Source organism: Rhinopithecus roxellana, chromosome 18 (assembly GCF_007565055.1).
Source record: "Rhinopithecus roxellana isolate Shanxi Qingling chromosome 18, ASM756505v1, whole genome shotgun sequence".
Lineage (NCBI taxonomy): Eukaryota > Metazoa > Chordata > Mammalia > Primates > Cercopithecidae > Rhinopithecus > Rhinopithecus roxellana.
The window spans coordinates 70,135,948-70,159,319 of NC_044566.1; the positions used below are offsets into that span (position 1 = coordinate 70,135,948).

General features: G+C 41.6%; 1 protein-coding gene, 1 long non-coding RNA gene and 2 other non-coding genes across 4 annotated transcripts in view; 3 read left to right on the forward strand and 1 right to left on the reverse strand.

Annotated features, from left to right (window-relative positions):
• Positions 1-8,932, reverse strand: part of LOC115894590 — a 51,575-nt gene extending 42,643 nt beyond the window's left edge. The window contains exon 1 of the long non-coding RNA XR_004054719.1: positions 8,854-8,932. This is a non-coding gene — a long non-coding RNA (uncharacterized LOC115894590). The remainder of the gene's footprint in view (positions 1-8,853) is intronic.
• A 31-nt stretch (positions 8,933-8,963) lies between these two features.
• On the forward strand, positions 8,964-14,061 carry RPL21 (ribosomal protein L21). Its single transcript, XM_010375092.2, has 6 exons — positions 8,964-9,234; positions 11,404-11,482; positions 11,846-11,907; positions 12,751-12,863; positions 13,681-13,831; positions 13,932-14,061. The coding sequence occupies exons 2-6, from the start codon at positions 11,416-11,418 to the stop codon at positions 14,019-14,021; spliced, it is 483 nt and encodes a 160-aa protein (XP_010373394.2). The 5' UTR covers positions 8,964-9,234; positions 11,404-11,415; the 3' UTR covers positions 14,022-14,061.
• Positions 12,573-12,646, forward strand: LOC115894637. The gene has a single exon (XR_004054782.1). It is a non-coding gene; the product is annotated as a small nucleolar RNA SNORD102 (small nucleolar RNA).
• LOC115894649 lies at positions 12,908-13,034 on the forward strand. Its single transcript, XR_004054793.1, has one exon. It is a non-coding gene; the product is annotated as a small nucleolar RNA SNORA27 (small nucleolar RNA).
• Positions 14,062-23,372: the final 9,311 nt, after the last annotated feature.

Below are 23,372 nucleotides of genomic sequence, written 5' to 3' on the forward strand. Positions count from 1 at the left end.
GTACCTACCAGCTGCCAGGTACTGGACAAAACAGAAAAGATGTTCTACATTCATTGTCTCACGTGGTAGTATAAATCCAAACCCCTTTTAAACAAGTATTTGTGCCTCCATTTTAAAGGCAAAGAAATAGGCTTACAGAAAGCTGCAGAACAGAGCTGGAAGCTAGTCTGTTGGCTCCAAAACTCTTGCTTTTTTCCCCACCATGGAAAAGGTATCTTCTTTCTTACTAGCTTTGGTATAGGGAACCCTCTCTTCCAGAGTACCCCCTTACAAGCCATGTCCCCCATCCAATTTCCTGGACTGTTTCCATTCCCGTGCAGGCCCTTGCCTCTTTGAGTAAAATTATTTCTACTACTAGTTATTTAAATCAGACGTAACAAAAAACACAGAATATACAGGTGCTTTTCTTTCCAGGGAGCACATCAGGTATTCATAATCTTTAATTTTCAATGAGCCTGAAATTAACCTTGGAACCTTCTCAACTGAGGTCCAGGTAGCCATAATCAATCAGTCAATCAGGGCTAACAACAGAACTGAAATTTGTTTGCTTTCACCCCAAATCAATAAGAAGCAAATGTGTGGGATCAGAGGGTGAACCTCTTCCTTCCTTCTTTACAAATACAAAAAATAACTTTGCCAAGAAAATATGTGCATAGCTCCAGGTGGTGTTACCTAGAAAAACTAATATAATTATTAGGAGTGAACATTGTTGACTTCAATTGACCAGTTGGTCTCTCTGAATTCATTACAAGTCCTAAAAGTCTACTAAGTACTTCCCATCTACTTCAAAAGTCTAATATTGACAGTGAAGCTGTTTCCACATTCCAAATTGTGCTTTATTCTTGAAATATAACTGAGCCTCTATAAACCAGTCCGCAATGACTTCCCCAACTGCTTCATCACTTCAACACATTCCCCATCTGAATACTTCTAGTATTTGATTCGGTTCTGCCTCATGTTGTACTGGCCTTAGAGTCTAGAGCAGCTGAAGGTATTTTTGAAGTCTGGAACAAAAATCAGGATTGAGACAAAAAATCTGACTACAGACAATGAGGACGTGTGCTAGGGGGTTAGGATTCAATTTGAATGTCCAATTACATGGTTACAAACCTGTTTATGCCTTGTGCTTTTCAGATAAAGAATCAGATTTTGGAAGGAAGGACACAATCTTTGCCTTGCTCAATTAAAGAAATAGATTTTTCAACTTTGGGATAAATGGTAAAAAATAAAAATAAAATAAAAAATAGATTTTTGTCTTGTTCACTCTGCTATTTGATGGGGCCAGGCGCAGTGGCATATGCCTGTAATCCCAGCACTTTGGGAGACTGAGGCAGGTGGATGACCTGAGGTCAGGGGTTTGAGACCAGCCTGGCCAATGTGGGAAAACCCTGTCTCTACTAAAAATACAAAAACTAACTGGGCATGGTGGTAGATGCCACCAGCTACTCAGGAGGCCAAGGCAGAAGAATCACTTGAACCCAGGAGGCACAGGTTGCAGTGAGCCGAGATAGCGCCACTACACTCTAGCCTGGGTGACAGAGCGAGACTCTGTTTCAAAAAAAAAAGTTTGATGGAAAAAAGATTATTTTACACAATTATTCTTCATGATATATTTTTCAATTATTCACAGTATTTCTAACCCTCATTACTTTAGCTGTCATTGCAGTGACATTTTTCTGGAGACAAGAATTCTCATTATATACTGTCTACATTAGAAACTCCTAATCAGTTCTTACTTGAAATTGTTCTCCTGTCAATCTACCAGAACAAAGGACAAATCATAAGTGATTGGTGAGATATTCAAAAGAGGTGACCAACTGGGCCTCTCACATAAAGGACAGAACGTTTTTTTCTCCTAGCTTGGAAAATTTGTCCTCCTGGAATTAATCAGCCAATGTCTTCTGAAAACCAAAATAAAACAAACATCTACTTTGTTAAAATCTCTTCACAAGGGAAAACACAAAAATAGAAATACATAGATGTAAATTCAGCTTAACGACCAGAAGTTGTGTTTTGTGTAGCATTTTACTCAAGCCTACTACAAAATTATGAATTTCCCTTATCTTAATAAGCCACATCCCTGTTCATTTGTTGCTCTTTTCTAAGATTACTGGACAACTTTCACTACTCCAAGACCCTAAAGTCGTTACCCATCTCTGTGCCTTTACGTAAGCTGTTCCTTCTGCTCTAAATGTCCTTACTATTCGCTCTCTGATTAAAGTGCTACTCTTATCAAGTCAAACCTCTGTGAAGCTCCCTTTTTTGTTCAGGGGTTCTTCTCTCTTCCCATCCCCTTCCTCCAACCTAGGTGCAGTAACTTCCTCCACGGAACTCCCATGCCACTCATTTTCAGTGTCCTCTACTCAACCACTTACAATATTGTAATGAACTCGCTTTTTTCTTCTACCAGACTCTCTGTGGGTTCCTTGAGGGCAAGGATCATGTTTTATTCATTTTTATAGTCTCATCACTTAGTACAGTATCTGATTTAATCTAGATGCTCATAAATATTGAATGAATTTTGCTATTTCCTATTTTCTACATGTAATATGCTTCATATTTCTTTTAAAGTTTCAATTCTTTTCTTATTCTCTTTACACTAAAGGTCTCAAACTAGACACACACTGACCATTAGTGACTCTGGAAGCCACTTTGTTTTTCAGATCTGTACACTGGAGCTAATGACACAAACCTATTTTAAAAGCCTATAGTAAAAACAAACGCCTTATCCTCTTGAGAGAAAAGTGCTAATAAAATTGGGGTTTACTTTGGAAAACCATTTTGCAACATTTTATGAAGTTAGACATACACCTGCTGATACGGTTTGGCTCTGTGTCCCCCACCCAAATCTCTTCTTGAATTGTACTTCTGTAATTCCCACATGTTGAGGGAGGGACCTGGTGGGAGATAATTGGAATCATGGGGGCAGTTTACTCCATACTGTTCTCATGGCCGTGAATAAGTCACATGAGAACTGATGGTTTTATCAGGGGTTTCCGCTTTTGCATCTTTCTCATTCTCTCTCTTGCCTGCTAAGATGTAAGACGTACCTTTACCTCCCACCACGATTGTGGGGCCTCCCCAGCCACGTGGAACTGTGAGTCAAATTCAACCTCTTTCTTTTGTAAATTACCGGGTCTCAGGTATGTCTTTATCAGCAGCATGAAAATGGACTAATACACCTACCTTATGATCAAGGAATGTAACTCCTAAGCTGGGCTCAGTAGAGCACATCCATTGTCCCAGCTACTCTGGAGGCTGAGATAGGCGATTGTTTGCGCTCAGGAGTTTGAGGCTATGATCTCAAACTAAGATCATACCACTGAACTCTAGCATGGGCAACATAGCAAGACCCACAAAAATTATATACAACTCAAACCGCTATCAAGAGGAGAACAGAAAAATAAATTGTGATATATTCATACAGTGGAATACTTTCGCAATAAAAAGAATTGAACCACTAGTATGCGCAGTATGATTGATTCTCAATAACATTCAGCTAAGCAAGAAGAGCCACAGGAAAAAAGAGTACAAACTGTATGGTACCATTCATATGAAATCCAAGATTAGGCAAAACTAACTTATGGTTATAGAAATCAGAATATTGGCCAGGCATTCTGGCTCACGCCTGTAACCCCAGCACTTTAGGAGGTCAAGGTGGGAGGATCATTAGAGGCCAGGAGTTCAAGACCTGCCTATATAACATAGCAAAGATTCCATCTCAATCAGTCAATGAATCAATCAGAAATCAAATATTGTTTTCAGTCAGGGAGGGGGCTTACTAGAAGGGATGTCTACCCTATGTTTATCAGAGGAGGGAGAGTGCAATTCTGGTTCCTTTGGTTTTGATGTGGGTAGGGAGTGCCTCCCTAAGAACATGCACATGGGACAGGAGTTAAAGCCCCCAAGTAAATATAGGTCTAGTAGGAAGAAGGAAAGAGTTTGAGTAGCTAAAAAACAATGTCCCAATGTCCACTCCAAAACCCAACTCCACATTCAGTATTGGAATGCCTTCAACATCCAATTCAGCTAAAACAATATATGAGTTAAACTAATTATTAGGTATCCTGCATCTAAATAATTCATCCCTAGGGGCTCCAGATTAAAATGATGGATTAAATACTCTCATCTAATTTTGTTCCCTCCTAGAATTCCATCGTGTGTGTGTGCGCGCGCGTCTGAAGACCTAAACCATATGCATGCGGAGGATAAAAAATAACAGCAACGTTTTGAAAGCTGAAAAACAGATGGACAAATGCCAGTTGACGTAGGTGACCTGAGAAAGCTCAATCCCAAAACAGCAATGGAAAAACCTGCAAAACAACCTTTTGTACACTGTAGAATCTTCTAAATGCATAGGAATAGGTACCACCAGTTACCTCCTAGGAGTTTCGTAAGAATTAAGTAAGATAATATTTTTAAGTGCTTACTGGCACACAGAATGAGCCCTCAGGAAATATTAGCTATCACTAATATCACCATCATGCCTCTGGTTAAAATGAGTCAGATTCTCAACTGTCTATAGAAAAAGATTAAGCATTCTTTTTTCTTTCTTTTTTTATAATGGGCACGGAGGATATTTATTTAAGATAGTGGTTTTCAAACTTTTAAAAAAGTAGCAGACTGCTTGTTTTGTAAATGAAATCTTACATGAACCTTACTACAGGAAGCAGATAAATGCGGCACTCCTCCGGCAGCAGCAAGGGGGAGGGGCCTGGGCTCTACCCTCTCACTTTCTGCCTTGTCCTTTAAAGGAGACTCTGACATCCCTGAGGAACACAATTGGTTTAGAGGGAAAGGGAAAAGAGGTTAACATTTAGACAAATAAACGAACGAATAAAATAAATGAATGGGGAAAAACAGAAGGCCTTTCCTTAATGTGGAGGTAGAAGTGGAGCTGGAAAATCACCGCTTTGTAACCATCACAGTAAAAATTGCGAGAAGCATTGATGAATACTTAATCCAGGAGGGAAAGTTTGTTTAGAAGCAGGATATTTGCATGATCTTCATGCAAACAGATGGCACATAAGGGAGAAAACACTGCTTATACCAGGGCAAATACTACTGACCTGCAGACTCGAAAAACATGAATGTCACGTAAGGCAGGAAAAGGCCGAAGTGCTTCAGATTAAAAGCTAAGAGACACACAGTGACTATTAATAAACACAGCATATGATTTCTGACCGGATCATGTAAAGAAAAAAATGCCATAAAGGACATTATTGGGACAACTGACATTTGAAATGTGGATTGTAAATGTGATACTGGCCAGGAGCCTGTAATCCCAACACTTTAAGAGGCTGAGGCAGGCAGATCACTTGAGCTCAGGAGTTCAAGACCAGCCTGGGCCACATGGTGAAACCCCGTCGCTACAAAAAATTAAAAAATTAGCTGGGTGTGGTAGCACCTGTGGTCCTAGTTACTTGGGAGGCTGAGGTGGGAAGATGGCTTGAGCGTAGGAGGTGGAGACTGTAGTGAGCTAGGATCATATCACTGCACCCCAGCCTGGGCCATAAAGCAAGACACTGTCCAAAAAAAAAAAAAAAATTGATACAAGCATTGTATCACTGTTTAGTTTCCTGAATTTGATAAACGTACTGTGGTTATATTCTTAGGAGACACAAATGAGTATATTACATGCCCTAAAGAGGAAAAGATATATGTGACCTACTCTCAAACAGTTCAGAAAAAAACATATACAGCATGTTTACACAGATGGAGAAAACAGTGAAAGGTGGGAGAAAGGAAGGTTTGATAATCAAAGAAATGATGTGAAATAATCTTTAAATAGAGTAATGTGAAACAAAATAGAAAACGTTAAGAAGCCAGGTTTGCTTATTTCTGCTTGAACCCGACTGTGATGAAAGTCGGCTCCTCAGGAAGAATCTTAAAACAGGATAGAGCACACGGGCCCCCGTGTCATTTGCCTGAGTTACAACGTTCCTGAAACAGTAAATCAACTTGACCTTGCCTTTTCCTACATGAAGATGTCTGACAGGGTTAGTGATTATGCTTCTACAATCTATAACCAATTTACTTTAGTAATCTATAAACTGATGTACTCTTACACCCAAACTTGAATGAGATTTCACACATACAGAACCCCCACAACCTACATAGAAGCAATGGGCTGAAACACCACTTTGGAGCCCTGTGAAAGAACTGCCCTCAGGGTATAAACCTTGGTCTACAGTCCTCAGTGAGACTTCTGAATAAAACTAACTGTAATCACATAAAAGCTTAACTTTTTTTTTTTTTTTTGACAGCAGGTAAGCAAATTAACTGGGGAACTGCAGTGGGGATGCTAAACAGCAGAGTACCCATTTGTTAAGGGTTGATCATGAATTTATGGGAGGGGCTACAAACACAAATGCCAACAGGGGCCAGGCAGGTAAACGACTGAAGCAGGCTGAGTGACGAAGGAACTCAAGAACGCATGCCCCATCTAAAGGGGCAACCACTGGAGTGCTGCCACCAAGCCTAGCAGCTCTGTGCAGCCAGATCTCCTGATTTTCCAAGGGAAGCCAGAAATCTTTTTTTTTTTTTTTGGATATGTTAATTTTTAAAACACTCCATGGGCTCAAAAAAACATTTCTAAGTGCAAGAAAATACAGTGCTTGGATGACTAGTTTCTGATTTGTCATCACACCAGACGACCTGTTTACAAGATTTTCTTCAACGGTGCTCAGCTGTGGAGGTAGTCATGGTTGCATTTATCCAACGTTCTACATGTGCTAAGAAAGTGATGGGGACCAGGCGCGGTGGCTCACACCTGTAATCCCAGCACTTTGGGAGGTGGAGGCGGGTGGATCATCTGAGGTCAGGAGTTGACGATCAGCCTGGCCAACATGGTGAAATCCTGTCGCTACTAAAAATAAAAAAATCAGCCGGGTGTGGTGGTGCATGCCTGCAATTCCAGCTATTCCTCCTGAGGCTGAGGCAGAAGAATTGCTTGAATCCGCGAGGCACAGGTTGTGGTGAGCCGAGATCTCGCCACTGCACTCCTGCCTGGGCAACGAGAACGAAATTCCCTCTCAAAGAAAGAAAGAAAGTAATGGGAAAGGAAAAGTGACCTGAGGTAGTGAGTTCTAAGAGAGTGCTTGTAATGACGAGCTACAGAAAATTCAGTTGAATAAAGACAATCTAGAAGCCAAGGGCTAATGGTTACAGTGAAGGTCAGGAGGAGTCAATGTATTGAACGAATCCTATTCCTATTCCTCCTCCAGTTCTTCAGCAAATGATGTAAGTGCTGATGACGGTGGTCACAGAATGTACACTTTTTAAAAATGGTGATAATGCAGTTCTTAGAAATTACAACTTTCAGGTGCATCAGGAGAGTGAGTCGAAGAAATGCTAACTTCAAAAGCGATTGGACGATATTATTTATATTCAGTCTGACAAGGGATTTTGTTACTTAGATGGCTTTTTAAAAATGCATCCTGAAAATACGTATAATCATGATAAAAAAAAAATCACACAAATTCCATGATTAGGACATCCTACAAAATACATGACCAGTACTCCTCAAAACTCTCAAGGTCACCAAAAGTAACGAAAGTCTGAGAAACTGCCACAGCCACAAGAGGCATCTAAGGAGACATGATAACTAAAAGAATGGAATCCTGGAACAGAAAAAGGGTATTGGGTAAAACCGAAGGAAATCTGAATAAAATGTGAACCTTAGTTAATAGTGTAAAATATTGGTTCATTAATTGCAACTAATTACCACATTAGCATGAAATGTTAATAATATGGGAAACCTGATGCTGTGTATATGGGATTATCTCAACTTAAAAAAAAAACTAACAGCCTTAAAAATAAACTACATTAAGAAAATAGGCCGGGCGCGGTGGCTCAAGCCTGTAATCCCAGCACTTTGGGAGGACGAGGCGGGCGGATCACAAGGTCAGGAGATCGAGACCATCCTGGCTAACACGGTGAAACCCCGTCTCTACTAAAAAATACAAAAAACTAGCCGGGCGAGGTGGCGGGCGCCTGTAGTCCCAGCTACTCGGGAGGCTGAGGCAGGAGAATGGCGTGAACCCGGGAGGCGGAGCTTGCAGTGAGCTAAGATCTGGCCAGTGCACTCCAGCTTGGGTGACAGAGTGAGACTCTGTCCCAAAAAAAAAAAAAAAAAGAAAATAATACCTATTTTTAAGGGTGTAGTGAATAAAACAATGGCCACCCCTATATTTAACACCCGGTTTAATAATGGCCAATACAGTTAAAGCCTCCCTTTCTTGTCCCCTCCTTACCAGATATGACCGCTTTTCTCAACTTGATTTTCATTCTCTTGTATTCTTGACTACTTTAACTACATATGTATACATAACTAAGGAATATATAGCATTATTTTACAAGTTTTAGAGTTGAATGCACATGAATTGTCATACTGTTTATTTTTCCACATCTTTCTCTTTTTACCTCATCACATTTCTGAGTTCAGTCTTCTTTTATGGGCGTATAATACTACATCCTAATTAATATCCCATAAGGTATTTATTCTCTTATTGATGGACGTTTCTAATTTTTTGCTTCTACCCACAGGGCTGTTACTTCTACCCACAGCGCTGTTACATACATCCTCGTTCTTACCAAAGTTTCTACAAGACGTATAGGTAGGAGCAGAGTGCTAGGGTATAGTAATTGAAAATCTTCTTTTACTAGATTTTGCCAAATTGCTTTCCAAAGAAGTTTTAACGTTTGCGCACCTACTTAGCAGGTGCGTATGTTTAGACGTGTGTGGAGGATAAACTATTTAAAGACATATAAACTAGATAATATACTTGCTTCATTCTCGTTTGACTTTCGTACCCACGCAATTATTTCTGCAAACAAATAAGCAACTACTACCAGCACTTTCGGCAGCTCCACCCGCAGTATCCCCCTGGGAGACGCGGAAACACGGGAGCTTCCGGCGTAAGCGGTGACGCAAAGGACGACGTAAGCACGCTCGGGTCGTCGGCGTCCTGTTGGTCGTCCTTGAAGGCCCCTTTCCGGGCTGTCTGACACGATACAAGTGTCGGCTTGTGTTGGCCGGTTGTCTTTCTTTCGCAAGAAAAGAAAATATTCTCACAGACTTTCTGTGTTCTCAGAGACGATCTTCTTCCCTACAAAGGAGTCGCTTTCGGTGGGCGTTTCCCTCAGGCAGCGCCGTGGGCAGCCCACAGGCCCTTGTAAGGCGCGCGCCGCGGCCCCGCCTCTTTCCTTTCGGCCGGAACCGCCATCTTCCAGGTAGGGCCTGCGCGTGGCTCCCGGGCGCTAAGTGTTCGACAGACGTGAACCGCAACCTTGTGGCCTCAGAGCTCGTCCACTGGGACCATGGGGAGACTGTCTAACCTGTTTGAGGCCCATTGGCATGGGCGGGTTAAACCACGTTCTGCCAGACGGGGAGCAGCGTGCGCCGGGTCGGCCTGGGCCGTGGGCTGAGAACCGGACTGCGATATCGCGGCCCTGCGGGGCACGTTTGCGAGAAAGACGAGACTGAGTCGCTTTGGGTGAGGTGACTCGAGTTAATCTTTAAAAGACTTCGTTTTATGTCCCCGTGGCTGCATCTCCGGTACCGTGGGTGGCCCTCTCACATAGGCTGTGTGGGGGCCGCGTGGCCTGATGCCTTTCTAACTCTTTTCAGTGTGGCGTTTTTAATTCCTAATCTTGTGATGATGTTGGGTGAGGACTTAAGGGGTAGTAGGAATGGATTTAGAGTCAGGCGTCGGTTTTAATCTGCTGTGAGGCCTACAAGTGTGAAAACCCGGGCCCTTGGTCGGAGAGTCGGTCCCGGGTCGTCCTGGGTAGTGAAACCTCACTGCTCTTAGTTAATGCATAAGACGATTTCCGACTATTTTTAAAATTTTGACCCCACATGGTGATTGGACGAAGGGAAAGTGTTTTGACGTTGCAACACCAATATTTGCACCAAGAGGAGATGCTGTTTTGCGAATTCTAGGGCAGCATGCTTTGAGTGAAGGGAAACATTTAGCCGTAGTTCATCATTTTGTCAGTTTGTGGATGTTAACAGTCTGCAGGTTGCTGTTTACAGTGAATCCTAGTTGCCATGATTTTAATACTGTTACAGACGGTAAAGCATCGTTTTGAAAAGTGCCTTCAGTTTTAAGTTTATGGGGTCCATGCGGAAAATGGATTCCAAACTCAGCAAGGTGAATCTAGTGGAGGACTGTGGGCTCTGGAATCAGGAATGAGTTAACTGGTTCTGCCACTTGGTGATTCCACAGAGTGACTTGAATCTACACAGTACCACTTCTTGTATGCTAACTTACCACAAGTTTTTGGAACTTTATACACGTCTAAAGGCTTTGGGGATTAGAACAGGGTACCTGGCATTTAAAGGGTTCATCCATTGTAACAATGGTTTGGCTTTGGTGAGTTAGGTGAAACATGTCTCCTTGCTATACAGTTTTTATACAAATGGCACTTTGGGAGCCATTCTTAAAGGATTGTTAGTAAATTTAGAAACCAAATTGTGTTAGAATGTTGTCAACACGTTAAGCCTGATGCTGTATTTTACCTTATGGTAGCAGTAATAGCCAGGAATGGCACTTGTGCCCTGTAATGACTAAAGAGCCATCAAAACTATTGTTTTGGCCTTTTTGGGAAACAAAAGGAAAGGTTAATTTCTAAATGCCTACATGTGGGTGAATTCTTAGATAATGATAAATTAGCTGCCAGTTACTACTGAGTACTTTACACGGGGCATGCATTGCTGAGTTCTTCGTAGATGTTATCAGTTATGGAAGTGTTCACCCCTATTTCACAAATGAAGATGAGAGATGAAGTGTGGATTTCGCAGCTAGTAAGTGGCAGAACCTATGTCAAATTTAGGTCAATGGTTGTAAAGCCTGGGTTCTCCTCTCTCCTACCCTGTATACATTTCGTAGTAAGTAATCAGAAATGTGAAGTGACTTGAGATTTCTGATGAATAGATAGATGCTGTTTGAGATACACCATCACGGAAAATTTGGTTGACAAGAAAGATATAATTCACGTAAAAATGTAAGGCAGTTTTATTGTGTTCTCCAATAAATTATCTTATAGTTAGTAATTACATGCCTTTGGCATTCCAGATTGGGGTCTACAGATAGAGTGTGGTAGAAGTCCTGTTGTATTTTTATATTCTCATAGAGAAAGGCTACTGGTTTGGATTCTCGTATCAAGTTCTGCTATTTAAGAGTTTTGATGTTGTAGAACTTGGGCAGTTTTGCCAAAAGACCTTACTTGCTAAAATAACGGTTTTTTAACCTTTCAACAGAACTAATTGCTTGGTGACCCAGCTTTCAGTTTGCATTTCTCACTTTGCTACTGACATGCGAACATTTGAAATTACAGGGGTTTGGGGCAAATGCCAATTTTCATTTGCATTTGACCGTTAACGCTTTCTGGTTTCAGTAATTCGCCAAAATGACGAACACAAAGGGAAAGAGGAGAGGCACCCGATATATGTTCTCTAGGCCTTTTAGAAAACATGGTAAGTAGGTTTACCTTCCTTCAGAGAAGCATGGCACACATTTGTGTTCTGTTGTGTTCAACATGTGTTGTAGTTGATAGAATGTGTATCAATAGCATTAAATAATTAGCGTCTACCCAACTTATTTTGTGGTAAATAAGCATGAAGTTTATAAGGTAATTTTGTGACTAAATATTGATGCAAGATTAAACTTTGGAGAGAGGTAATTTAGTAGGCTGATTTTGCTTTCAGGAGAAATTATCCGTTGACAAGATACTAAGTATATAACCATCAAAAATGATGTGTTAAAAGCTAGCAAAATTTCATTTCTTTTACTCTAGACTTTTAGCCTTAGTATTCACTATACCAAATTTATTTTTGCAGGAGTTGTTCCTTTGGCCACGTATATGCGAATCTATAAGAAAGGTGATATTGTAGACATCAAGGTAAACATAAAATTGGGAAAATAACACTACGAAGTTAGAAAAGTTGGATTTAATCTAGTGTAGGAATTCAAATAGTGTATATTGCATCTGTAAGAGTACAGAATGGATTTTTTTTTTTTTTTTTTTTTTTTTTTTTTGAGTCACAGTTTCACTCTTGTTGCTCAGGCTGGAGTGCAATGAATGGCACGATTCCACCTCATCCTCCACTTCCCTTCCGGGTTCAAGCGATTCTCCTGCCTCAGCCTCCCACATGGCTGGGATTACAGGCGTGTGCCATGATGCCTGGCTAATTTTGTATTTTTAGTAGAGATAGGGTTTCTCCATGTTGGTCAGGCTGGCCTCGAACACCTCGGATGATCCGCCCGATTCAGCCTCCCAGTGTGCTGGGATTATTGCAGGCGTGAGCCACCGCGCACAGCCTAGAATGGATTTTTTAAAGTGCTATTCTTAGCAGAATTTAAATTTTCCTCATTGCCTGCTTGGAGTTAACAACAAGTGGAAATTGGGTGGTAGGGTGGGAAATTATGAGTTTGTCAAGTTGGAAGGGAATGCCTTAGTGCAAAGTTTAACTATTGGTGAAGATTACTGTTACTATGATTAAAAACCCTCCTAGTGAATGCTGTGTTCTTCTGTGACCTGTATTTAAATGTATCCTGGCACTCTAGAGCTTAATGATGATTGGTTTTTTTTTGATTGCTTGAAGCAATGTGAAAAACACATTTCACCGGCTCTGAAAGCTCTTGAGTTGCCATTTGAAGGAAATCTTAGAATATGTTAGTTACTTAAAGTCAGATTTTTAAAGGAAAGGGAAATGTTGGTATATAACATTTGTCTCTTTAACAGGGAATGGGTACTGTTCAAAAAGGAATGCCCCACAAGTGTTACCATGGCAAAACTGGGAGAGTCTACAACGTTACCCAGCATGCTGTTGGCATTGTTGTAAACAAACAAGTTAAGTAAGTAGTGTTGTAGTTCTTTGCGGCCAACCAGTATTCCCTCACACCCCCTTTTCACTTTGCCAATTGGACTTATGTCTTTATTGGTCATTCAAGTGGGGCAAAGGAAATATCCTTTTAAAACTCAGGCAAACTGGGTGTTTGTCTTGTATCCTGTCAGAGGAAACAAATTGAAATAGATTTATTGGAAAGTCTTAACACAGTTTGTTACCAAGCAGTTTTTTTTGTTGTTTGTTTTGAGACGGAGTCTTGTTCTGTCACCCTGGCTGGAGTGCAATAGTGGGATCTCTGCTCACTGCAAGCTCTGCCTCCTAGGTTCATGCCATTCTCCTGCCTCAGCCTCGAGTAGCCGGGACTACAAGTGCCCACCACCACGCCCGGCTAATTTTTTTGTATTTTTAGTGGAGATGGGGTTTCACTGTGTCAACCAGGATGGTCTTGATCTCCTGACCTCGTGATCGCCTGCCTCGGCCTCCCAAAGTGCTGGGATTACAGGCGTGAGCCACCGCGCCCGGCCCAACAGTTTTTATAGAATAAAAAGAGAAAATTTTAAATTTTATTAGCAATCTGGTTTGGGTTAGATTACTAGAGTTGAAGAGGCTGTCATCTCATCAAGGAGAGTTAAAAGTAGGGATGGTCTCTGCAAGGCTTCTTCAGATATGATTAATGATTGTAAAGTAATCAAGCCATACTTTTTTGATTTGTCGTATCTGGATAAAAGGTTCATGGTTTGTTTAATAAATGAAACTGCAAAAAGTTTTCTACATTTCTGTTATATTTCTGATAAAGCACTTACAAGAATTTCTGCCCTGTTCAGGGGCAAGATTCTTGCCAAGAGAATTAATGTGCGTATTGAGCACATTAAGCACTCTAAGAGCCGAGATAGCTTCCTGAAACGCGTGAAGGAAAATGATCAGAAAAAGAAAGAAGCCAAAGAGAAAGGTACCTGGGTTCAGCTGAAGCGCCAGGTGAGAATTTGGTGTGGGTTTCATTGGTCCTGAGAGCACTTTAAGGTTGAGATTTAACACTTCACGTAATTATTTTATTCCTGTTTTTTTCCTTTAATAGCCTGCTCCACCCAGAGAAGCACACTTTGTGAGGACCAATGGGAAGGAGCCTGAGCTGCTGGAACCTATTCCCTATGAATTCATGGCATAATAGGTGTTAAAAAAATAAATAAATAAAAGACCTCTGGGCTGAAAAATGTTTCTCTTCATTGAGTAGAAGTGTGGTGTCCTCTCCCCCAAAGAAATACTTCAAGCAAATTTTAGTTGTGTCCTAATTCATTATGTAATGTCTTTACTATTCAAATTTAATGTATTCCTTGCTGAAGGACGTAAGGTAGCTTATTGTGCAACAAATTACTTAATTGGTTAGAAAATGGCCAGGTATCGTGTATGAAATATTTGTACTGGTTTGAAGATAGTCTTAAATCATCAAGGAAGAAATAAAGTAATTTTTTTTTTTTTTTTTTTTAGACAGAGTCTTGCTCTGTCAACCTGGTTGGAGTGCAATGGTGTGATCTCGGCTCACTGCAACATCTACCCTCTGGGTTCAAGCGCTTCTGCCTCAACCTCTTGAGTAGCTGGGATTATAAGTGCGCGCCACCATGTTCACCTAATTCTTGTGTCTTTAGTAGAGACGGGTTTCACCATGTTAGTCAGTCAGGTCTCAAAACTCCTGCCCTCGTGATCCACCTGCCTCGGCCTCCCAGCGCTGGGATTACAGGCGTGAGCCGCTGTGCCAGGCCATATAAAATAAATTACAAAAATAAGTGGGATGTAATCTATTGCATTACAGTTAAGCTCAGGATCCTGAGTTTGCTTTTGAACCCTAAAAAAATACATTGGTTAAAGTATCCATTCTTTGTGTGTTATATACTAGCTTGGAATTGCTTTGACCAGGCATGGAACAGAACTCAGAAAATAATAGTGGTAATGGCATTTGTGTTAGGCCATTGTCTTGCTGTAACAATATACCACAGACCTGGGTAAGCAGTAGAAGCTTATGTGGTGGTTCTGGAGGCTCTGACGTCCCAAGGTAAAGGTGCTGGCAGGTTTGGTGTCGTATGAAGGTTTGGCCTTCACTTACCTCTTGATACTGCCACAATGGGAGTTCTTTTTTTTTTTTTAATTGAATATTTTATTTTGAGATAATTGCAGATTTACATGGAGTTATAAATAATAAAGATTCCTTATACACTGTATTCTGTTTGTCAATGATAACATCTTGCAAAACTGTAGTGCAGTTTCACAATCAAGATACTGATAATAGGTGGGCATGGTGGCTCGTAGCTGTAATCCCAGTAGTTTGGGTGGCTGAGGTGGGTGGATCACTTGAGGTCGGGAGTTCAAGACCAGCCTGGCCAACATGGTGAAACCTGTCTGTATTAAAAATACAAAAATGAGCCAGCCGTGGTGGTGAGTGCCTGTACTCCCATCTGCTCTGGAGGCTGAGGCAGGAGAATCAAGAAAGACTCCATCTCAAAAAAAAAAAAAAGCATAAAGTCAATATGTAGAACAGTTTTAACACAGGATACCTCATGTTGCCTTATGTAGTCAGACCACCTCTTCCCCTGCTGATCCCTGGCAAGCACTAAGCTGGCCTTCATTTCTTTTTGTCATTTCAAGAATGGAAATGACAGGGATCGTGTGAAGTTAGATGTGTCCGTTTGCCTTTTTTGACTTAGCATAATTCCCTGAAGATGCATCCAAGTTGTTTCACGTATTGTGTGTATTCCTATTGCTGAGTAGAATTCATGGTATGAACGTACCACAGTTTGTTTAGTCATTTGACCTGCTAAAAGACATCTGGGTTATTACCAATAGTTAGCTGTTGTTTTTAAGGCTGTTATGAGAATTCATGTACAGGTTTTTGTGTGAATGTAAGTTTTCATTTCTCTGGGATAAATGTCCAAGAGGGCCGTTGCTGGGTCTTACGGTAGTTGCATGTTTACATTTCTGAGAAACTGCTAAACTTTTCCGGAGCGTTTTCTACCATTTTACATTTCTACAGCGGTGCATGACTTACGGCAATTTCTTTGCAACAATGGGGATTAAGTTTCATCATGAATTTTGGAGAGGACATATTAAAACAATACCATTCAATTGGAAACCTTTACTTAACAAACATGGCTCCTTGAAACGTATCCTCGCTAATCTTGCTGACAGGCATTAAGTCTGTTTCATCCCCAAATCAATTCTATCCAACCTTTGAGATTCTACACAGTCATTCTTACTGCTACCTTCTCGGGGTGAGGCTGTGTAAGGCAAAGACCTAGTCATATTGACTAAGTGTTATGAACTATCGGGCGCAGTGGCTCACACCTGTAATCCCAACACTTTGGGAAGCTGAGTTGGGAGGATCACTTGAGTCCAGGAGGTCAAGGCTACAGTCGGCTATGATTGCCGTCACCGCACTCCAGCCTGGGTGACAGCAAGACCCTGTCTCAAATATTTTTTAATGTTCTGAATGGAGAAAAGTCTAGTTGGTGGTCTTGAGTTTTTCCCAATGAAGTGAGATGGGTGATGCGTACTGCTTGGGGATCCCTCACAGCTGGATATGAATCTCTGAATAACTGCCCCTAAGGATTCACATTGTAGTGGTGGAGACTTGCATGTAAACATAATCTCATTAGTCCTGTGTATTTTCCGATAATAGTTCATGGCTCAGCCGTGCATCGAGTAGAAGTCATCACACCCTGTCCCTTTAGTCACACTTGCCTTGTTCCCTTCATTAAAGCAGCTTCCAGACTCCACATTTACTCATTCTGTTACTACATTGCAAATTGACTGACAGGACTCAGTTTTCTTACCTGGAAGGGGATAATAAAAGTGCCCCAAAAGGGTGATTTTGAGGGTTAGATGGGAATACTTACAAAGCACATATCATGATGTTATGGTGAATATTAAGCAACTACCAACTTTTGTTTCATAGATCTGCTGCTAATTGAGAATTTTGCATTGTTTGTACACAGAAGCCTGCCAGGAGTATTTTGGATGTCCAAAATTAAGTCATTGCTTTCCAGTGAATCTAGAATTTACTAATATTTAGGTTTTAAAGAGTATATGTGACCCCCCTTTTGTGGGGGAGCGGGTGTGGTATATCCCTATTTACCATTTATCTGCTTGAGAGATACGTACATAAAGTTGAGCTCTCTGTTAATGAATTGATATTATATGCCTGACAACATTTGTTGACCACTTGATCTATTTCATCTTCCTGGCTTCTTTGAGATGTGGGGGCTACCATGTTTTATGAGTAAGATGAAAAACTAAAGAAGGGGGAATAACTCACCAGTGGTCATACTGCCAGAAAGTAGCAGAGCTGGTACTTGAACCCGTGATCCTCTTATGCCAAAGAGTTCCTCTATTCGCCGTGCTGTTTGACTACCAAGTGGATCCCTGAAGACTCCAATAAGTGTGTGAGTGGGTGCCAGATAGTGTCTGGAAGACCACATTTTTTGTAACAGCTTTGTCGAGGTGTGATTGATAACAAAGAACTGCACCTTCAATGTGTACAGTTTGATGAGTTTAGACAATTGGATGAGTTTGTGCAAACGTGATTCCGTCATGATGTATGCGAACCTTTGTAATCTGGTTTCTGCTTGTTTTCCCTTTCACTTCCTGTCACTGCCTTCTTACTTTATGCTTTAGGTATTAGGAAAATAGATTTTTTTCAAGTTCTTTGCACATGCACTTGCCTTTGCCTGCAACACTTAGGCTTTCCTTTGGTCACTTGATGAGTTTCTGTGTGTCCTTAAGCACTCACCCTGTATTATCTCATAGATGATACCTTCCCTGTTGCAAGTACTTTAAGGAGAGGGATGAAGAAAGCTCTTTGAATCAGAGAGAAGAGAGATACTTCTGGTTGTAATAAAATCCCCCACATCTTTGTTCCCATAACTTCTGTTACAGTGTTTTAACTCGTAGTCTTCCCCACTACACCTGAGTTTAGGAACTCTTCATGCCTGGAAAATAGTAAGCATTCAGCAAGTGCTTTTCGAATTAATGAGAGGATAATGAGAAAAAGACTGCTCTTTAAAAAAAAATGCATCTGTGTTCGGTCTTTACAAAACTATAGTGTTTCTCTGAATTTTGAGGACTTGTAACCATTTTGCATATGAGTATGTAGGCTTGTTAAATCTCCCATGCAACGTGCAAAGATCAGGAGACCTTAAACATTGTTTTGTTCATTCTCCAACAAGTCATGTTCCCTTCACTTTTTGTTGCCTCATCAGTAAAGTGGTATCACCTCCCTGAGTATAAGGGATTGGATAAAATGATTCCTAGAGACCTGTTGTGCACTTAGGGCCTTTTTCATGTTTTAACACAACCAGGTGAAATAAGTAAATTGTGACTTGTCAACAAGGAAATGGGGATATGAGGTGTCAATTCAAAGGGGCAGATAAAGTTGGACATGAGAGAAAGAAGGATGACATGCCGAATTGGCTTAGGGGAACTACTATCCTTAGCACAAATACTCAGAAAATGAACTCTTCCTATTTGATGTACAACATAGCAATTTTTAAAACAATCAGTGGCAATACTATGAATATGGCTAAAATTTTAGTATTTTGGATTAGTCTTCAAAAGTGGATTTCCTCACAAGCACAATACTGGGTTAAAGAATATATGTTTTTCAAATTATTATTATTATTTTTTGAGACGGAGTCTCGCTCTGTCGCCCAGGCTGGAGTGCAGTGGCTGGACCTCAGCTCACTGCAAGCTCTGCCTCCTGGGTTTACGCCATTCTCCTGCCTCAGCCTCCCGAGTGGCTGGGACTACAGGCGCCTGCCACCTCGCCTGGCTAGTTTTTTTTTAGTAGAGACGGGGTTTCACCATGTTAGCCAGGATAGTCTCGATCTCCTGACCTCGTGATCCGCCCGTCTCAGCCTCCCAAAGTGCTGGGATTACAGGCTTGAGCCACCGTGCCCTGTTTTTCAAATTCTTGATTCACTTTGATGAATTGATTTACTGAAGGGTTATACTAGTTTGCACTCCACCTTCCAGAGAACATGCTTGTCTCACAGCATTCTCATCAGCATTGATTATTTTAATTTAATCTTTGCTACTTTGGTGAGAGAAAATGTTTATTATTGAGTTTGGCTTCAGTTAGCTTCTGGAACCCTCTCCTGGTTTCCTTTTACCTGGTCTGCGGTCTATGCTGGTTCTGTCTTTCTGATCTCCAAATACCGAAGTACCTTTTTACTCCAGGTGAGATTCAAAGCTATGAGGCTAAAGCCTAAAGCCTCATAGCTTTGAATACCATTTATAATCTGACGATTATCGTGGCCTACAAAACCCTTCATTATCTGTCCTGTAGCTACCTTTGCGACCTAGTCTTGTACCATTTCCTGCCCCAAAGTCAGATCCAATTTCATGAGCCTCCTTGCTGTGTCTTTTAATATGCCAAATGCATTCATGCCTGAGGGCTTTTGTAAGTAAGTTGAAGTACAAAATATGAAGGAATGCTTTTGAAGGAGCATGTCATGCTATGAAGGAATGCTTTTCCTTCATCCTTCCCCATGATTTGTCCCCTTTAGTCAGCCTCTGCTCGAATTTTATCAAGATTGTCTCTTAATATCCTATAAATACAGACTTTCTTCATTTTCTGTACCTTATCCAATATATGTTGAGTGGTCTTTTTTATCAACTTACATCTGTAGATACTTTAGGGGAATATATATATATTTTTGATAGTGTCTCCCTCATTACCCAGACTGGAGTACAGTGACACAATCATGGCTCACTGCAGCCTCAAACACCTGGGCTTGAGTGATCCTCCTGACTCAGCCCCCTGAGTAGCTGGGACTACAGGAGCATGCCACCGCGCCCAGCGAATTTTCGTGTTTTAGTGGAGATGGGGTTTCACCATATTGCCCAGGCTTATCTTGAACACCTGGGCTCAAGTGATCTGCCCACCTCGGCCTCCCAAAGTGTTGGGATTATAGGCGTGAGCCACCACACCTGGCCTGTGAGGGGATGTTTACTGGTACCTACTCTACTGTGGAATGAAGGGAAAAGAGAGACACTATAAAGCCTTATTAAGGAGGTGATAGTACAGGAGGAACAGTAAGACCTAAATCCCTTCATAAAATAAGGCAAACCAGGTATCAAGGAGAGGGTAAAAGGAGACCAGAGGAAAGAGTTGGTATTGACAGGGCTCTTGGGTCTGCCCTATTGGTTCACTGATTATCCTGGTCTATGCAGTGGTGTGATCTTGGCTCACTGCAGTCTCCGCCTCCCGGGTTCAAGCAGTTCTGCCTCAGCCTCCTGAGTAGCTGAGATTACAGGCGCCTGCCATCACACCCAGCTCATTTTTTTGTATTTTTAGTAGAGACAAGGTTTTGCCATGTTGGCCAGGCTGGTCTCCAACTCCTGACCTCAGATGATCTGCTCGCCTCGGCCTCCCAAAGTGCTGGGATGACAGGCGTGAGCCACTGCACCCGGCCCAACTTGCTGGTTTTTTTAACTTCAGCCTGCAGACTTGCAAAAAACCAGCAAATAAACCAAGCAGCCCTTCCTGTGCCTTCCTCCTCCCTTTCATAGCTAAATTTCCTGGTCGCCCACTGCAAATCTGGCTTCCGCCTCCACCACTGTGATGAAACTGTACTCTTAAAGGTTACCAAAAGCTTGCTAATTAACAAATGTAGATACTTTTTCCCAATTTAATCTTATCCACATAATAATTGACAGAGTAACAATTTTTTTCTCTTGCAGAGGATTCTTTTTCTTCTCCCTATCTGACCCCCTTCTATCCTCATTCTGGGCCCCTCCTAGATGTTCCACATTTGTCTCTCCCTTCTTTATAAATTATTCCTGGGTTATCTAAGCCAGAGGTTCTTAAAGTATGGTCTCCCAGCTGGCAGCATCAGCATCATCTGAGACCTTGTTAAAAATGCAGACCTGCCTGAGACCCGCCAAATCTGAACTTCTGGGGATGGGGCCCAGCACTTCGTATTTACCAAGCTCTCTGAGTGAGTAAGATACACGCTCAGGTTTGAGAACCACTGGTCTACATCTTTAGCCTTCTCTGATACTTGAGACTCAGTTGCAGAGCTCACATTCTCTGAAGCCCCAGATCTGTAGTTCCATCTCCCTCTTGGGCAGCTCCATCTGGATGTCCTGCAGATTAGGTTTTATAAGTGGGGAGATAATTAAATTGAACCCTCCGAGCTTTGAGTAATATGTGTGTGTGCTGATAAGATTACATGTCTGCCTTGAAATGCAGGTCCTGAGCAACCACCACAGATTGTGAATTTATAAATTAACCTCTTACTGTCCGATTTCCCTTCTTACACATGTCAGTGAAAATGAAGAAAAATATCCTAACTATAAATTTTTTCACCCTATTTTTAAGTAATAGCCATGATTGTAAGTGAGGCTGTGTGGTTCCTTGAACTTGGACCTCAAGTCTGTTCCGGTCTAACCAGGTATCTTTTAAGGCCTTCTATTTTTGTTCAGTTGAAACCAGTCTCAAAGGGTTAGATAAAATATATCACCCTCTTTTTTGAAGTTTTCTTCTGAATGTTGTGGCAGAAACACACACTCAGGTTCTTACCTCTTCCCTATTCCCACTTGTGTAGTATTAGCATTTCTCTGTACTAGGATGGAAAATGTGCTAAAATATAAAGAATTGCTAAAATATGAACAAGGTAGGTTTGTCTTAATTCTTTTTTGTGCACAAGACAAAAGATTTAAAACTGGGTTGGATTTATTTGGAATGAGTGTTTATAGCATATTTCTTCACCCTAGCTCCCCTTAGAAAAAAATTGATAGTAAAAATCCTTCTCCACAGAATCTGTTCAACCAGTTGCTAGGTTATGAATAATAACAGTGAGGCAGCAGCTGCAGCTGCTGTTGCTGAGATAGAAAATGTGCACAGAAGAGTGAAAAAGCAGCTGAGGCTCTGTACTGTGATTTTGTTCAAACAGCCGTGTGTGGCGAGGAGCTGTTGACAGGCCAACACACAAAGCCACTAATGGAAGGGGGACACAAATGCTGTCGTACACACTTCTCCAGCAAGACTCGGATTTATGGAAATCATTTGGATTGGAAAATAAGTGGGATACTCTTTACTGTCTCTGTAAAATGAGATGATGGCTTAGCTCAAGTGAAGATGACTGGATTTTTTTGGTTCCACCTAAGAAGGAAGAGAGGTTCAGATTAAATTAGTTGCTCATGGGAGATGAGTAAGTAAACAGTTTTAAGATCTTTGAGGTCAGAGACCGTATCGTTTTGTTTTGTTTTTGTTTTTTGAGACAGGGTCACCCAGGCTGGAGTGCAGTGGCACAATCACGGTTCACTACAGCCTTGAACTCCTGGGCTCAAGGGATTCTCCCACCTCGGCCTCCCAAAATGCTGGGATTACAGGCAAGAGTCACCGCATCAGGCCCATATCCTATTATTTGTAAGCTCCTAGTACTCATACTGTTGTATGTACAATCTGCTCTTTGTATCTGTATCTGTGAGTTCTGCATCCATGGATTCAACCAAGCTGGGATGGAAAATATTGGGACAAAAAATTGCATCTGTGGGAGGCCGAGGCGGGCGGATCACAAGGTCAGGAGATCGAGACCACGGTGAAACCCCGTCTCTACTAAAAATACAGAAAAAAAATCTAGCCGGGCGCGGTGGCGGGTGCCTGTAGTCCCAGCTACTCGGGAGGCTGAGGCAGAATGGTGTGAACCCGGGAGGCGGAGCTTGCAGTGAGCCAAGATCGCACCACTGCACTCCAGCTAGGGGGACAGAGTGAGACTCCATCTCAAAAAAAAAAAAAAAAAAAAATTGCATCTGTTCTGAACATGTACAAACTTTTTGCTTGTCACTGTTCCCTAAACAATACAGTATAACTATTTACGTAGCATTTACATTGTATTAGGTATTATAAGTAATGTAGATATGATTTAAAGTAGGAAGGAAGGGCCGGGTGCAGTGGCTCATGCCTGTAGTCCCAGCACTTTGGGAGGCCAAGGTGGGTGGATCATTTGAGGTCAGGAGTTTGAGACCAGCCTGGCTAACATGGTGAAACCCCATCTCTACTAAAAATACAAAAATTATCCGGGCATGGTGGCGCACACCTACAGTTCCAGCTACTCGGGAGGCTGAGGCAGGAGAATTGCTTGAATCCAGAAGGCAGAGGTTGCAGCGAGCCGAGATCACACTACCACTGCAGTCCAGTCCGAGCGACAGAGTGAGACTCGGTCTCAAAAAATAAAGTAGGAAGGATGTGCATAAGTTATATGAAAATACAACATTCTTTATATCAGGGATTTAAGCATCCCTGGATTTTGGTATTCTCAGTGTGTCCTGGAAGTAACGCCCTGCAGATAACCTGAGAAAGAACTGTAGAAGGAGCTCTCCTCAAATGATTAATGGCTTTCCATAGCCTCTCGATAAACTTTTTAGCATGCCATTTAGTCTGGTTCCCAGCCTTTTGGGTCACTTACCACATCCTTCTCACCGTTGAGACTACTCAGAGTTCCTCACACTTGCCATGTATCTTCAT